This window comes from Leuciscus leuciscus (genome assembly GCF_965113295.1).
Source record: "Leuciscus leuciscus genome assembly, chromosome: 1".
NCBI classification, from domain to species: domain Eukaryota; kingdom Metazoa; phylum Chordata; class Actinopteri; order Cypriniformes; family Leuciscidae; genus Leuciscus; species Leuciscus leuciscus.
The window spans coordinates 80233843-80251342 of record NC_138725.1 but is presented as its reverse complement, the minus strand read 5'-3'; the positions used below and the strand labels follow the sequence as shown (position 1 = coordinate 80251342).

Sequence of the window (17500 nt, the reverse complement as noted above, 5' to 3'; positions counted from 1 at the left end):
TGAAGAAATTCATCGAATTTTTCAGGCCTTCTGAAGAAACTCTGCTCCCAAGACCGGGGCATGTTGAAGAAACTCAGAGAATATTTCAGGCTTTTTGAAGAATCTCATGGACTCTTTTTTTTTTTTTTTTTTTTTTTTTTTAAACCAAAAATGCTTACAGCACCTGGTATTCCCAGGCGGTCTCCCATCCAAGTACTAACCAGGCCCGACCCTGCTTAGCTTCCGAGATCAGACGAGATCGGGCGTTCTCAACGTGGTATGGCCGTAAGCGAAATCTGCTGCCAAAAACGGGCTTTTTGAAGAAATTCATCGAATTTTTCAGGCCTTCTGAAGAAACTCTGCTCCCAAGACCGGGGCATGTTGAAGAAACTCAGAGAATATTTCAGGCTTTTTGAAGAATCTCATGGACTCTTTTTTTCTTTTTTTTTTTTTTTTTTTTAACCAAAAATGCTTACAGCACCTGGTATTCCCAGGCGGTCTCCCATCCAAGTACTAACCAGGCCCGACCCTGCTTAGCTTCCGAGATCAGACGAGATCGGGCGTTCTCAACGTGGTATGGCCGTAAGCGAAATCTGCTGCCAAAAACGGGCTTTTTGAAGAAATTCATCGAATTTTTCAGGCCTTCTGAAGAAACTCTGCTCCCAAGACCGGGCATGTTGAAGAAACTCAGAGAATATTTCAGGCTTTTTGAAGAATCTCATGGACTCTTTTTTTTTTTTTTTTAAACCAAAAATGCTTACAGCACCTGGTATTCCCAGGCGGTCTCCCATTCAAGTACTAACCAGGCCCGACCCTGCTTAGCTTCCGAGATCAGACGAGATCGGGCGTTCTCAACGTGGTATGGCCGTAAGCGAAATCTGCTGCCAAAAACGGGCTATTTAAAAGGTTAGAACATTAGTGAAGTAAACTAAAAAGCTTACAGCACCTGGTATTCCCAGGCGGTCTCCCATCCAAGTACTAACCAGGCCCGACCCTGCTTAGCTTCCGAGATCAGATGAGATCGGGCGTTCTCAACGTGGTATGGCCGTAAGCGAAATCTGCTGCCAAAAACGGGCTTTTTGAAGTAATTCATCGAATTTTTCAGGCCTTCTGAAGAAACTCTGCTCCCAAGACCGGGGCATGTTGAAGAAACTCAGAGAATATTTCAGGCTTTTTGAAGAATCTCATGGACTCTTTTTTTTTTTTTTTTTTTTTTTTTTAAACCAAAAATGCTTACAGCACCTGGTATTCCCAGGCGGTCTCCCATCCAAGTACTAACCAGGCCCGACCCTGCTTAGCTTCCGAGATCAGACGAGATCGGGCGTTCTCAACGTGGTATGGCCGTAAGCAAAATCTGCTGCCAAAAACGGGCTATTTAAAAGGTTAGAACATTAGTGAAGTAAACTAAAAAGCTTACAGCACCTGGTATTCCCAGGCGGTCTCCCATCCAAGTACTAACCAGGCCCGACCCTGCTTAGCTTCCGAGATCAGACGAGATCGGGCGTTCTCAACGTGGTATGGCCGTAAGCGAAATCTGCTGCCAAAAACGGGCTTTTTGAAGAAATTCATCGAATTTTTCAGGCCTTCTGAAGAAACTCTGCTCCCAAGACCGGGGCATGTTGAAGAAACTCAGAGAATATTTCAGGCTTTTTGAAGAATCTCATGGACTCTTTTTTTTTTTTTTTTTTTTTTTTTTTAAACCAAAAATGCTTACAGCACCTGGTATTCCCAGGCGGTCTCCCATCCAAGTACTAACCAGGCCCGACCCTGCTTAGCTTCCGAGATCAGACGAGATCGGGCGTTCTCAACGTGGTATGGCCGTAAGCGAAATCTGCTGCCAAAAACGGGCTTTTTGAAGAAATTCATCGAATTTTTCAGGCCTTCTGAAGAAACTCTGCTCCCAAGACCGGGGCATGTTGAAGAAACTCAGAGAATATTTCAGGCTTTTTGAAGAATCTCATGGACTCTTTTTTTCTTTTTTTTTTTTTTCTTTTTTAACCAAAAATGCTTACAGCACCTGGTATTCCCAGGCGGTCTCCCATCCAAGTACTAACCAGGCCCGACCCTGCTTAGCTTCCGAGATCAGACGAGATCGGGCGTTCTCAACGTGGTATGGCCGTAAGCGAAATCTGCTGCCAAAAACGGGCTTTTTGAAGAAATTCATCGAATTTTTCAGGCCTTCTGAAGAAACTCTGCTCCCAAGACCGGGCATGTTGAAGAAACTCAGAGAATATTTCAGGCTTTTTGAAGAATCTCATGGACTCTTTTTTTTTTTTTTTTAAACCAAAAATGCTTACAGCACCTGGTATTCCCAGGCGGTCTCCCATTCAAGTACTAACCAGGCCCGACCCTGCTTAGCTTCCGAGATCAGACGAGATCGGGCGTTCTCAACGTGGTATGGCCGTAAGCGAAATCTGCTGCCAAAAACGGGCTATTTAAAAGGTTAGAACATTAGTGAAGTAAACTAAAAAGCTTACAGCACCTGGTATTCCCAGGCGGTCTCCCATCCAAGTACTAACCAGGCCCGACCCTGCTTAGCTTCCGAGATCAGATGAGATCGGGCGTTCTCAACGTGGTATGGCCGTAAGCGAAATCTGCTGCCAAAAACGGGCTTTTTGAAGTAATTCATCGAATTTTTCAGGCCTTCTGAAGAAACTCTGCTCCCAAGACCGGGGCATGTTGAAGAAACTCAGAGAATATTTCAGGCTTTTTGAAGAATCTCATGGACTCTTTTTTTTTTTTTTTTTTTTTTTTTTAAACCAAAAATGCTTACAGCACCTGGTATTCCCAGGCGGTCTCCCATCCAAGTACTAACCAGGCCCGACCCTGCTTAGCTTCCGAGATCAGACGAGATCGGGCGTTCTCAACGTGGTATGGCCGTAAGCGAAATCTGCTGCCAAAAACGGGCTATTTAAAAGGTTAGAACATTAGTGAAGTAAACTAAAAAGCTTACAGCACCTGGTATTCCCAGGCGGTCTCCCATCCAAGTACTAACCAGGCCCGACCCTGCTTAGCTTCCGAGATCAGACGAGATCGGGCGTTCTCAACGTGGTATGGCCGTAAGCGAAATCTGCTGCCAAAAACGGGCTTTTTGAAGAAATTCATCGAATTTTTCAGGCCTTCTGAAGAAACTCTGCTCCCAAGACCGGGGCATGTTGAAGAAACTCAGAGAATATTTCAGGCTTTTTGAAGAATATCATGGACTCTTTTTTTTTTTTTTTTTTTTTTAAACCAAAAATGCTTACAGCACCTGGTATTCCCAGGCGGTCTCCCATCCAAGTACTAACCAGGCCCGACCCTGCTTAGCTTCCGAGATCAGACGAGATCGGGCGTTCTCAACGTGGTATGGCCGTAAGCGAAATCTGCTGCCAAAAACGGGCTATTTAAAAGGTTAGAACATTAGTGAAGTAAACTAAAAACCCACTGAGCAAGCGACGTCTGTGGACGTACAAAACAGGTTGATATAAAGTCCAGGCCATGATCTGAACGTCCATTGACAGCCAGAATTAGTCGATTAATGACACTGAGAAATTATGTCCAATCTGGCCATAATCTAAACGTCTACTGACAGCCAGAACTAGTTCAGAAAAGACGTTCATACTGACTATAATCTGGACGTCCGTTGACATCCAGAAACAGTCCATAAATGACGTGAATAAAGATGTCCAATCCGGCCATAATCTAAACGTCCACAGACAGCCAGAACTAGTTCAGAACAGACGTTCATACTGACTATAATCTGGACGTCCGTTGACATCCAGAAACAGTTCATAAATGACGTGAATAAAGATTTCCAATCCGGCCATAATCTAAACGTCTACTGACAGCCAGAACTAGTTCAGAAAAGACGTTCATACTGACTATAATCTGGACGTCCGTTGACATCCAGAAACAGTCCATAAATGACGTGAATAAAGATGTCCAATCCGGCCATAATCTAAACGTCCACAGACAGCCAGAACTAGTTCAGAAAAGACGTTCATACTGACTATAATCTGGACGTCCGTTGACATCCAGAAACAGTCCATAAATGACGTGAATAAAGATGTCCAATATGGCCATAATCTAAACGTCTACTGACAGCCAGAACTAGTTCAGAAAAGACATTCATACTGACTATAATCTGGACGTCCGTTGACATCCAGAAACAGTCCATAAAAGACGTGAATAAACATGTCCAATCCGGCCATAATCTAAACGTCCACAGACAGCCAGAACTAGTTCAGAACAGACGTTCATACTGACTATAATCTGGACGTCCGTTGACATCCAGAAACAGTCCATAAAAGACGTGAATAAAGATGTCCAATCCGGCCATAATCTAAACGTCTACTGACAGCCAGAACTAGTTCAGAAAAGACGTTCATACTGACTATAATCTGGACGTCCGTTGACATCCAAAAACAGTCCATAAAAGACGTGAATAAACATGTCCAATCCGGCCATAATCTAAACGTCCACAGACAGCCAGAACTAGTTCAGAAAAGACGTTCATACTGACTATAATCTGGACGTCCGTTGACATCCAGAAACAGTCCATAAATGACGTGAATAAAGATGTCCAATATGGCCATAATCTAAACGTCTACTGACAGCCAGAACTAGTTCAGAAAAGACATTCATACTGACTATAATCTGGACGTCCGTTGACATCCAGAAACAGTCCATAAAAGACGTGAATAAACATGTCCAATCCGGCCATAATCTAAACGTCCACAGACAGCCAGAACTAGTTCAGAACAGACGTTCATACTGACTATAATCTGGACGTCCGTTGACATCCAGAAACAGTCCATAAAAGACGTGAATAAAGATGTCCAATCCGGCCATAATCTAAACGTCTACTGACAGCCAGAACTAGTTCAGAAAAGACGTTCATACTGACTATAATCTGGACGTCCGTTGACATCCAAAAACAGTCCATAAAAGACGTGAATAAACATGTCCAATCCGGCCATAATCTAAACGTCCACAGACAGCCAGAACTAGTTCAGAAAAGACGTTCATACTGACTATAATCTGGACGTCCGTTGACATCCAAAAACAGTCCATAAATGACGTGAATAAAGATGTCCAATCCGGCCATAATCTAAACGTCTACTGACAGCCAGAACTAGTTCAGAAAAGACGTTCATACCGACTATAATCTAGACGTCCGTTGACATCCAGAAACAGTCCATAAAAGACGTGAATAAAGATGTCCAATATGGCCATAATCTAAACGTCCACTGACAGCCAGAACTAGTTCAGAACAAAATGACAAACAATATCTGTAAATTAATTAACTGACTGTTACGGACTATATAATTAACTGTTAAATTGATCTTGCTGGTCAGACACCAACAGGGTTCATGATGCACACATGGCACTTTTAAGTCCTTCTGGGAAGTTTGTATTCATGAGGTTTTACAATTTAAAAAAAAAAAATTTATGTTTTAAATTAATTTATGAAGCCACTGTAAAATGTATCATTAGCCTACATGTTATATTGTTATACTATAACACTGTCATATTTTGTGCAGGCATTAGCTTACTTCATCGTAAATGGAAAAGCCTGACAATGTAACTGCTAAATACCCAAGTATTGTGGTATTCCACAATGTTTCTCACTGACACACTCATAACTCGAGATTGTGGATTAAAGAAAATCCCAAGCTTCCTACTCATATTTTCATCATTGTGGCGGCGTTCATGTGTGTTCAATTTGTAAATACGATCTTTATGATACTAGGCATGTCTTGAATGCATCAATAGCTCTAGTTTAGGGACAATCCATACAAACAATCTTTATTAAACAGACTGTCACAGTGAGAAGATTTTTGTCCTTTATCAATGCTAAAGGCCTAACCACTGCAGTTAACACCATGCTGTTAAATAAAAGTCTGTAGACAAGTCTTAAGGTTAGGGTTAGGGTTAACCTTAACCCTTAATTTCTAACCCAGACCCGGTTTCACAGACAGGGTTAAGATAAAGCCAGGATTTGTCCTTAGTTCAATTTGGGTATTTAATTATAGCTTTTAAAAATGTGCCTTAGAAAAAAAAAAAAAACATTACTGGCGTGCATCTTGAGACAAAACAATGGCACTGCCATAAGATATGTTGCTTTCAGGTAATACAGCTCAAACATGCATTTTAGTCAGGCTTGCCTGTGAAGTGTGAAACCCGGGGTATTATGTTGTAACTTGTATAGAATTATGCCAATGTAACCAAAGTGTTGCGTTGGACAGAGGATTAACTCTAAACCAACAGGTTGTGTAACTGTGCCACACAGGGTGAAAATGGATGTTGACATTATTAGGCATAAGAGTGTTTCTAAAGGAAAGGTCAATAATTTGTGAAAGTGTAAAAGGGTCATTATGGGTCACATGAATGTAACTGTCACCACCATGATGCCAATTCCTTAGATTTTCATATAGATCTACATACAGAATTGTATATGAATATATGCAGTGTTTGCTCTGTTTAATATACTGTTTGCTCTATTAAATTGCACTTTATCAGAACAGTGGTAAATAAATATTATATATGGTCAGTTACTGTAAGTTCTTACAGTATTTTTAATCTTTCATTTTTATTGTTGAATTTTTAATCATGCACTGCAATGAAAAAACAATTTAACCAATTGATTAGCCTAAATATAACAGCCAGCCTACAAAAACAACCAAATAAATAGCACACAATATATATATATTTTTTTTTTTATATATTATATTATATTTTCATATTTCCCTGTAATTGCAATGTTGCCACACTATTGGCTGTCTCTCCTAGCTGTTTTGAGCATGATTGGTTATTCTCTGTTTATTCTGTCTGTCATCCAGGAATCTAGCCAATGACAACTATGCGCGCCTTTACGAGTCAAGTTTGAATAAACGTCAGTTGAGTGAGTCGGTGTTTGCTTTGCTGCTGCGCGGGATCTTCAATATTTGCCTATTATGTGGGTTTTACATCGTTTAAAACATGGATTATTTTTCATCGGACTGCTAAATGTTTATTTTGAGCGAGTTGCTGGGTGTTGCTGGATGTAAATGAAGAACAAACAAGGAATATGGACAAAGAATTTTATCAACGGAAATATTGCAATCTACGGAAGGTAAAACTTTATTTTATACAAATTCTGCTACATCAAGATATAGGCTAGTGTATTAAATTGAGAATCTAAACGCGATTAGAGCAATATTGTTAGTGCATACGGTATTCCAATGTATTAATGTTATGTGCTGCTAGCATGTGTAACTTGTCTAACTTAGTTTATGATAAAATAAACTCAGCATGGGAGCTTACAACGAGTGAACTGAGAATATATATTGTATCTTTAGACAGAAAGGAACTGTCACAGTCTTATACTATAAGAATCTGCAAACTAGGCTTATGAATCTATTGATCGCGGGATGGCTAACCGATCAGTTAAATTAACGAGTCGTAATAATATGTTTTGGAGCTGGTGAGTCAATTTAGCAAGCTTTTGCAAATGTCTCCGTAAGTAAGTAAAACAAATAACTAATATTGATGTGTATGTGTGTGTTTCCTTCATGATCCAGGCATTTGGGGAATAAATATTATCCAGCCACACGATGTTCAGATGCGGTGAGTATTGTCATAAAATACACGTGAAATAGAGGCAGAATATGTGAATCTGCTCAAATGCACTGGTTCAAACCCTCCAGACAAGCTTTATCTTCTTGAGTTTACAGGCCTAGCTGACCCAAAAATAAATGTCTTTCAAAATGAAAGTATTTTCAAACCTGTATAACTTACTTTTGTGAAACACAAGAATTTTGGGAATAAAACAACTGTATGCATTGTTGCCTATGACAAAAATAAAAGGCATTTTTCAAGATATCTTAATTATGGTTCTACTGTACATAAGAAACTCATACAATTTCAACATATGGGTGAGTAAGCTACATAATGAGATAACTCTATTTTTTTTTTTGGATGAGCTGTTCTTTTAAAGGATTAGTTCACCTCAAAGTTGAAAATTCTGTCATCATTTACTCAACCTCAAGTTGTTTCAAACCTGTATGAATTTCTTTCTTCTGCTGAACACAAAGAAAGATATTTTGAAGAATGTCTGTAACTTGGGTCCCATTGACTTCCATAGAATTTTTTTTCCCTACTATGGAAGTCAATGGGACCCAAGTCTGTCTGGTTACCGACATTCTTCAAAATATCTTTCTTTGTGTTCAGCAGAAGAAAGAAATTCATACAGGTTTAAAACAACTTGAGGGTGAGTGAATGATGACACAATTTTCAACTTTGAGGTGAACTAATCCTTTAAGGACATTTGCTAAATTAACCATGTTTTTTATTATAGTGTAGAAACCATGTTTTTATGGTGGATAGTGAGTATAGGAGCAGGCTTCACTTCATATATTAATAAACTTTTAGAGTGCTGGCCTGGATAATTGTAATACGTAAAATAGGAAAGAGGCCGCACTATGCATAAACTTTTATTTGCAAAAATGCGTTTCGGCACGTGGAAACTGATGAAGGCACGCGCCGAAACCTGTTTTTGCAAATAAAAGTTTATGCATAGTGCGGCCTCTTTCCTATTTTACGTATTACAATAATTTATTACCATTTGGTTAGTGTCGCAAAACATTGTTAATTTTTAGTAAGGGTTCTCCAGATTTATATAACACTTATGGAACATTAAAAAATGGTCCTATGTTACGCGATCAATAATCCTATTAAAACTCTTTAAAAAAAAAAATATATTTTTAGATCAAGCATTGGACTTACGGAGCAGAATAGGCACCAACAGAGAAACAAGTCCATCACTAGTAAGTATCCACTGCAGTATCTTCTGGTTACACTTTATTTCGATAGTCCACTTTCACTAACATGTCAACTAACTCTCATTAGAGTATTAGTAGGCTGTAGTAGACAGTCAATAGACTGGTAGGTTAAGTTTAGATGTTAGGATTCGGGTTAGAATAAGTTGACTTGTAGTTGCCAAGTAACTTATAGTCAGTAGAATGTCTGTTAGGGGACCAACAAAACAGAGTGTTAGCAAATATTAAGCAGACAGTCTACTAATACTCTAATGACAGATAGTTGACATGTAGTTGCAAAGTTACTTATAGTTAGTAGAATGTCTAAAGTGGACTATCGAAATAAAGTGTTACCCAGTATTTAAATCCGCAGTCAATTTTAAAGGCACAATGCACTCCGAAATTAAAAAATGATCTCTTTTTTTCTTCTCTCGTGCCATTCTAGATATATATCTGACTTTCTTTCCACAAAGATTTTTTGAAAAATTATCCATTATTGTAAGCCAATATAATGCAAGTGCATACGCCAGAAACTTCATACAGCGTACTCACAGCTTGCTGTGTTGTTCACACAAGATGTTTTCTGCACTTATCATGTGAGCTTTACAATGCTCTTGGACTTTTTCGACCTTCAGCATTTTGGTGTCTATTCACTTGCATTATTTGACACACAAACACAAGAGATGGATAATATTTCTAAAAGTCTAGTTTATTTTTTCTAAAATATGTGTTTTCATCTGAAGAAAGAAAATCATATACCTTTCGGTCGGCATAAGGTAGATAAAATGAAGGGGGAATCAGTTTGCTCTCCTTTACCTAGTATTATTTATAAACATTACATGTGATTTAATAAATGTACAATTAAAGGGGTGTTCGAAGCAAACATCTAAATCCCTTCACAAAGAGCCCTTCCACAAAAGGGTTAGCAAAGGGGGACATGCATCCGATGGTAAATTAACTGAAGTAATTTTATCTTATAGTAATTTTATATTATATTTATGGTAATGTGACCTAGGATGGCAAGTTCCTGTGTTTCATTTTAAAGTAGATATGGTGGAAGAGTTAAGTTTAACATAGAATAATTGAGTTGTTTGTTTGGGTTTGCTATATTACACACATTTTCATCATACCGAAGTTCCATAGGTAAAACTTTTATTAACAGATGCGTTAATGTAACTACCTGCAGGGTTAAAAGAAAAGACGTCAAGAACACACAAACTTAAGGAACTTTTACACATCAACAATGTACTAAAAACGGAAACGTTTTTTCTTTGTACAGATGACAATGTTATTAAAACGATTACCGTTTGGACAGATCCACTGTGTTAATCTACATGTTCCTTCTTTTGGTGATGCACATTTTTCTATCAGACATAAGTTTTAGATACCAGACAAAACGAATGAAATGTGACCCATGCTAATTAATTCCCCCCTTTTACCTCTCTCTTTTATCTTTCTGTGGCCAGGATCCGTCATTCATCAGAACAGCTACCAAGAGAAGTGAGTATTCGTCCTCTACCTCCTTTGTCTCAATGTTATTTCAACACTATTGTAGTGTTGTCACGATACTAGAATTTCGAACTTCGATACGATACCTTGAAAAATATCGATATTCGATACCATTTTCGATACCACGGAGAAAAAAACTGCCACAATATTAAGTTTTTTTTTATTTTTATTATTTAAAGCTAAATATAACAAGTCTAGAACATGACAATGAAGGATATTTTACATGAACAAAAATGTCCTGAAGTAGTGCACTTGTTCAAAAGCATTAATGCTGGTTAATACATTAACGTTATTTGATGAACAGATTTAAACACAAACGTGTGTGCATTATACACGATAACAATACTATTAGTGCTTTTAACAATACAGATTGTGTCAAAGCACTTAACAGTATCAAATTGGAGGATATAGTGTCAGTAATGTATAATAATAAGATAAAACATAACATTTTCAGTTAAAGGCATTTCATTATTGAATTCAAAGATGTCATTCAATAGCTCAGTTTAGTTTAATTAGTATCTGTGTAATCAAATTGATGATAAGATATGAAGGCAAATTGCAGAATTAAATACTAATTTTTGAATAAAGTTAAATAAGCACAAGTTAATTTACATTTGACCACAGTTAAAATATTTAACGTTACTTGTCTAAGATTTCTCAGTCAGATTATATTAACTTTAAGAATTACGGTGAAAAAACGAGACAACACGCACTCATATCAACAACAATACTAGGCCATCTTGGTTAATGTTTCAGAAATGTTAAAATGAGAAGAGTTACCAACCTCTCGAAATTATTTATATAGATCCCGGTGTCGGTCTTTCAGGTGCTTAGCTATATTAGGCCCCGATCAGACTAACGCGTTTTTCAGGTTCGAACACGCGAGGCACACAGCACTGCCCCGATCACACAGAACGAGCAGTGCGCGGCGTTTGTTATGTTGCTCGGCAACCACTGAAACCGCTGTCCTGTCAGTCAAGTAAACGTCAAATCAGCCTTTTATTAACTTTATTTACTTTCTGTTAACATTCTGGTAGTTACGGTTCGTGAAGTCGTTATAAGCTCCTGGTAACCCGCGAGAGCACCACAAGTTTATCCTCCATCATCGCACTCTCCGGGCGTTCAAGCAACTAGCTTTCATCATTAAAACGGAAGGCCCGCGAGGCGCAGCAGGCACATAAACAGCGCGCAGAACGCTCGCTGGAAACCAATTGAAAATAGGCGCCTCTCACTGCAAAAAACGCGTCAAGTGTGATCGGCCCCATTCACTTCACTTTTGCTATTTAACCAGAGCGAATGAGACGAGTGCGCGTGTGGTGTTTGTCAACGCGCCTTTGGAGAGAAGTGAAAGTGACAGCTCGGCTAGTATTGATACTTCAGGAAATTAGTATTGGTACCGTTCAGATATTTCAGTATCGATATTTATATTAGGGGTGTAAGATTAAGAAAATGTCGATGCAAAAACGATTCACAGTATGTAAATGTAGTTACTTTTCCTATATAGGTATTAGGGATGTGCATCTCCATAACTGAGGCCGATACGATACGCATCTCGATGCATAGCCAACGATACAATACATTAATGATACATATAAGCAGCTGCCAGCTACCGATGCAATGCAATACGATTCACTTTTATTACGATCCGGTGCGATTCGATTTCGATTCAACGCATTGCAAAAATATGATGCTATGCAATTCAATATGGTATAGATAGTTCACTTTTATTTCTTTTGTTCAGACATAGGGCAAATCATAAAGTAGCAAAGTGCCATCTGACTTTTAACACATGGCTCTCTCACAATCAAAAGATTTGGTTTCCACAAAAAAAGCAGGTACTGTAGGCTAACTGACCAGAAAGCAGGTACTGTAGGCTAACTGACCAGAAAGCAGGTACTGTAGGCTAACTGACCAGAAAGCAGGTGCTGTTATTATGTGCTTCACGGGCCGTTTATCAGTTTGGACCAGTGCAGCGCGAGCCGATCTTGATCAATCGACACTGTTACTACACGGCGCTAAGAGATCCCCACTGAAGTAATAACATCGCTGCGAGATCTATTGAGAAGCATTCATATATCTCTGTTATTAACGGATCAAACAGCGCTGACATGGAAATATTGTGCCATGAATGAACAATCCAGTGTCCACAGATCAGCAACATTCACCATGGATTTACTGTAGTAAAACAAACTGTAACCATGGAAGTTTGGCAGGAATAGTAGGCTATAATGCTTTCAAGTTACATTACGTTGGTTTTATTTTGACATGAATAAAATTACTGCCCTCAAAGTTACCGTAATCTGAACTAAAATAAACCTTTGTTTATAACTACAATATTACATTACATTTTTTTTTCAAGTAGCTGTTTTACATGCTTCTAAGAGTCGATTATAGTTTCATCATTCCTCAAAGTAAAAAAAAAAAATCATACTTTATGATGTTATGTTTAATACAATTTTTTTTTTTTTTTTTATATTAAATCAAGGAAATTTCTCTGGCATTTCTTTCTTTTTCCTGTATCGAAAACGTACCGAACCATGACACAAGTGTATCGTATTGAACCGAACCATGAATTTTGTGAACCGTTAACTTACACCCCTAATATGTGTGTGTGTGTGTGTGTGTGTGTGTGTGTGTGTGTGTGTGTGTGTGTGTGTGTATATGGGGCTGTTTAAACCTGGCCACTTGATGCGTTTTCTCAGATCGGATAGCTATCTGTTTTATCACAACAATTCCATTTACACCTGGTCACATAAATGTGTTTTTGCAAAATGGATATAAATCAGATCTTCGATTCCCTCGCTATGCAAATTTAATGGTGTTCACGTCACCGAAAGCAACAGATATGAACTGCATTTTATTGATCATCCGTTAAAATTTCTAAATCAAAGACAGCAATAGGAGAGAGCGGCAACAGCCCTGGTAAGATCATTTCGTTTCTTTACTTTTAATGATGATAACTGTGTGTTAAGCATCGGGGACTTACTTTCACTTTAATTTGCGATAGTTTGCACGTTGGCTTGATGAATAACGTTAGATGGTCAGCGGCGATGCGGCAGTAGCGTCGTCATAACTTGCTATAACATGACATATAGCCTAAAACACGCTCTCACAACTTTATTTTAGAGCGTTTTTGGGAGGAGTAAAATTTACATGTGGTTTCAACAACCAGATGCATTTACACTTGTCCAGTTTCTTCTGGAATGCGGCCCAGACCACCTCCTGAAGTGGTGTGAGCAATCAGATTCAAATGCGTCACGAATGCGTTTCGGAGGCCATTTAATCCTGGTCTTTTCAAGATCATATAGCTATCCGATCACTAAAATCGCATGCAGTTGTAAATGGCACCTATATGTGTGTGTGTGTGTGTGTGTGTGTGTGTGTGTGTGTGTGTGTGTGTGTGTGTGTGTGTGTGTGTGTGTGGAATGCCTTATATCAGGCTTGATGTAATTTTACTTGATTTGTGATTTATTTCATTTAATTGATTCGAGTACAAAAATTTTCAACTATGTATCTCTGCTATAAGCTAAACCACAACAGTGGCATTTGTATTTATTTATTTAACATGTGGATTTTTTTGCTTTGATTGTAGCTGCTGTCATGAAATGGGACCCAGCTGCAATAGAGGCCCAAATAAAGTCTGTAGGCGATCATCTGAAACTGCTTGCTGCTATAAATGAAGCTTGTGAACCTTATAGCAGCCATATTTTGTTAATTGTTATGTTATTGTTTTAACAACATTTTATAGACTATTTAAAGGGAAATTGTGTTAATTTCAGGGTTTCCGCGGGGTCATAAAAAGTCATAAATTTAACAATAAGAATTTAAGGCCATAAAAAGTCATAAAAACGTCCGGATTTTCCATACAAGGTCATAAAAAACATTTAGCAACGTCTTAAATTGATTTGCTCGTCCATTAATTTGTTCTTCCGTCAAAATGCGTTTGCGGCGGCAAAAGCATTCATTGGTTTCGCATGTTGTAGTTCTGTATGAGGAATCTGGGTGGTATCACACTGGTATCACAGCGTTCCAGAACTACAAGGTCCATGCGGCAGCACTTGTCGGAGTGTCGGACTTTCACAGAAACCCGCGCGAACTCCGAACATACTGTTTCATACTGAGTCACTGCTTAGTTTAATTGAAATCATCCTGGCTATCACAATGGGAAAATGTACCTTTAACGATCTATGGCTCGAAGACGGTGAGTTTAGAAGCTGGCTCAAGCCCGTCGCTAACAATCGGCATCAAGCCTATTGCACTCTGTGTAAGAAGACGTTGGAGCTGTCTAGTTTAGGCATAAAAGCCTTGAAGTCGCATGCAAAGTCGGAAAAGCATATCGTTGCTGTAAAAGGCCTGCAGCGGGTGCAGGCGATCCGTCAGTTTTGTTCGGCTCCGTCACTAACGTTACCCGGTCCAAGTACAGCGCGGGATTCCGTTTCTGTCGCATCCAGTGCCACACACAGTGGTTTCGGATCAACCTCCACACTGAAAGCGGAGGTCCTGTGGGTGTTGAATACTGTGACCAAACACCAGTCGTACAACGGGAACGAGGACATTGCCGAACTTTTCCGAACAATGTTCCCAGACTCTGACATAGCCAAAACATTTACGTGCGGGAAAGATAAGACCTCATACATCACCCGGTTTGGCTTGGCAGATTATATTAAAAAAGACCTAATTTCCAAGGTCTCGGGGCCTTATGTGCTCATGTTTGATGAAAGCTTAAATCACACAAGCAAGAAGAAACAGATGGACATACACGTTCGGTTCTGGAATGACGACAAGGTGCATTCCCGGTACCTGGGATCACACTTCATTGGCCATTCCACGGCCCAGGATTTGCTAAAGCACTTTAAAGTAAGTAATTAAAGTTTAATATTTAAAACATGTGATTTCTAATGCTGAATGTAATATTTGAAATAATTTCACCTTCAAACCTACGACTATGAATAGCCTATAACCTGTGTTTGATCCATTTATTCAAACCAATTTGGAGAGTAGGGAAACCTTTATATATTAATATACAGAAAGTCTCTTATGCTCATCAAGCCTGCAGTTAAAAAAAAAACAGTAATATTATGAAATATTATTACAATTTAAAATAATGGTTCTCTTTTTTAATATATTTTAAAATGCAATTTATTTTTGTGATGCAAAGCTGAATTTTCATCAGCAAGTACTCCAGTCTTTGGTGTCTTAGACTGGAGTACTTGCTGATGAAAATTCAGCTTTGCATCACAAAAATAAATTGCATTTTAAAATATATTAAAAAAGAGAACCATTGTTTTAAATTGTAATAATATTACTGTTTTTTTGTTTTGTTTTGTTTTTTAACTGCAGGCTTGATGAGCATAAGAGACTTCTTTCAAAAACATTAAAAATAGTAATGTTTCCAAACTTTTGACTGGTACTGTATGTTAATGGTCTCTACTCTGCACCACTCTAGCCATACTTTTTTGAGAGAATAGAAAAAGAACTATATACAATATAACTATATATAATCTCTTTTAATTTGTTTCATCAATTGCATGGCGTGGTTGTATTTTCAGAAACAGTCCACATGGATACCTTGAATAGAAACAGACATGTAGGCCTAGTCAAACAATATACTTGCTTGAACTTGAAAAGTGCAAAAGTGTGTGTGTGTGTATGTGCATGTGTGTGTTATCAATTAAGTGGTATATTTATTTATTTATCCTCATCTTTTTATTGTTTTCCCTTAAGGAGTGTGTGCAGCAGCTGAATCTCAGCAGGCTGGTCTCTGTATCGATGGATGGGCCCAATGTAAATTTAAAGTTCTTTGAGCTTCTCCAATCCGACTTAAATGAAATGTATGGGGGTGCTCAGCTGGTGTCCGTGGGGAGCTGTGGGCTACATACTCTGCACTATGCTTTCAAGGCAGGTTTCTCCATGTGGCAGGTGGAAAAGCTGTTAAGAGCAATGCACACACTCTTTAACAATGTTCCAGCGAGGAGGGAAGACTACATGACAGTCACAAAGTCATCAGTGTTCCCGCTATCATTCTGTGGCCATCGATGGTTGGAGAACCTGCCTGTGGTAGAGAGAGCTCTGGAGGTCTGGCCTTCACTTCAGCTGTATGTGGATGCGGTGAAAAGAAAGGAGCTGCCAAACCCTGGTACAGGCTCGTATGATACAATAGAGGCCGCTCTAAAGGATCCCCTGATCTTGGCAAAGTTGCATTTTTTTGCGACCATCGCCCGTACCTTTGACCCCTTCCTGAAGAGGTACCAGACGGATGAGCCAGTAATGCCATTCCTTGCCAAAGACTTGGCTGAGTTGATCAAGGTAATTTAAAAATAACTTTTGTGCTTGTCTGGCTCCTCAGCTACTATAATTATGTATGAGTATGATGTATTATGTACACTGTCTTTAATGGATGAAATTCTTCAACCTTTGTTAATTTTAACCTTGTTAAAACTGTGACATTACTGCATGAAAAATATGGATGTAGGGCACTTACATTTTTCATCTGGATTTTTCTTCTGACAGAGTATACTGAGGCGGTTTGTGAAGCGAGGAGTCCTGCAGGACATTACAAAACTACAGCTCACCAAGCTGGACTTGAGTGAGAAGAAGAACTTGCTCCTCCCACAGAAAATTGACATTGGCCTAGGTGCAGATAAAGCCCTGAAGGTATTATGGTCAATTTTGAAGTTGTAGTTGAAGTAATTTTAGAAATTTTGGTCAGGATACAAGAAGCAGGAATCATTATGTTGTACATTCTACTTACTTGTGTTTTTATTGTACATCCCTCTTCAGGACACTAAAATATCAGATCTCAGAGTCCTTGAATTTAGAAGGGACTGCATGCAGGGGCTGACTAATATAGTCAGAAAAGTGCAGGAGAAGAGCCCACTCAAATACGCCACTGTTAGGCAGATGGCCTGTCTGGACCCCTCTAACATGTTCAGAGACCCAGACAGGTGCAAGGAACAAATGAAATGTCTGGTGCAGACCTTTCTACAGGCCAAGCAGCTGGCAGGAGGTGTATCTGTTGGTAGGAGTAGTTCTGGAAGGGGCTTTGACCAAAGTTAGAGTACCACGCTGAATTATACTAATTATATAAGTGTTTATTAGACTGTGTTTACAGCATTATACTTAACTGTGCCATCTTGCAGACATTTGCTACATTTATAAACCTTTTCTCTTTTACCATCAGGGGTATTTTTTAGGTGGATCTCTAGCTTTTGTCATTTCCTCTTGTAATGGTCCTG

The 17500-nt window shown here is 38.8% G+C and overlaps 1 protein-coding gene and 2 long non-coding RNA genes across 4 annotated transcripts in view; 2 read left to right on the top strand and 1 right to left on the bottom strand.

The window, feature by feature from the left end:
- The window catches only part of LOC309513041, a 328088-nt gene that overhangs the window by 262536 nt on the left and 48052 nt on the right, over positions 1 to 17500 (bottom strand). The gene's annotated exons all lie outside the window — the stretch shown is intronic.
- LOC309504936 lies at positions 6721 to 14035 on the top strand. Of its 2 annotated transcripts, none has more exons than XR_014208226.1 (5): positions 6721 to 7072; positions 7521 to 7566; positions 8707 to 8765; positions 10223 to 10256; positions 13858 to 14035. It is a non-coding gene; the product is annotated as an uncharacterized lncRNA (long non-coding RNA). The 2 variants fall into 2 exon arrangements; XR_014208227.1 differs by having other exon boundaries at positions 10036 to 10256.
- Positions 16173 to 17500, top strand: part of LOC309504927 (uncharacterized protein) — a 2814-nt gene continuing 1486 nt past the window's right edge. Inside the window, exons 1-3 of the mRNA XM_082178240.1 lie at positions 16173 to 16571; positions 16776 to 16919; positions 17046 to 17283. Coding sequence (XP_082034366.1) covers positions 16176 to 16571; positions 16776 to 16919; positions 17046 to 17283 — 778 coding nt within the window. The 5' untranslated portion in view covers positions 16173 to 16175. The remainder of the gene's footprint in view (positions 16572 to 16775; positions 16920 to 17045; positions 17284 to 17500) is intronic.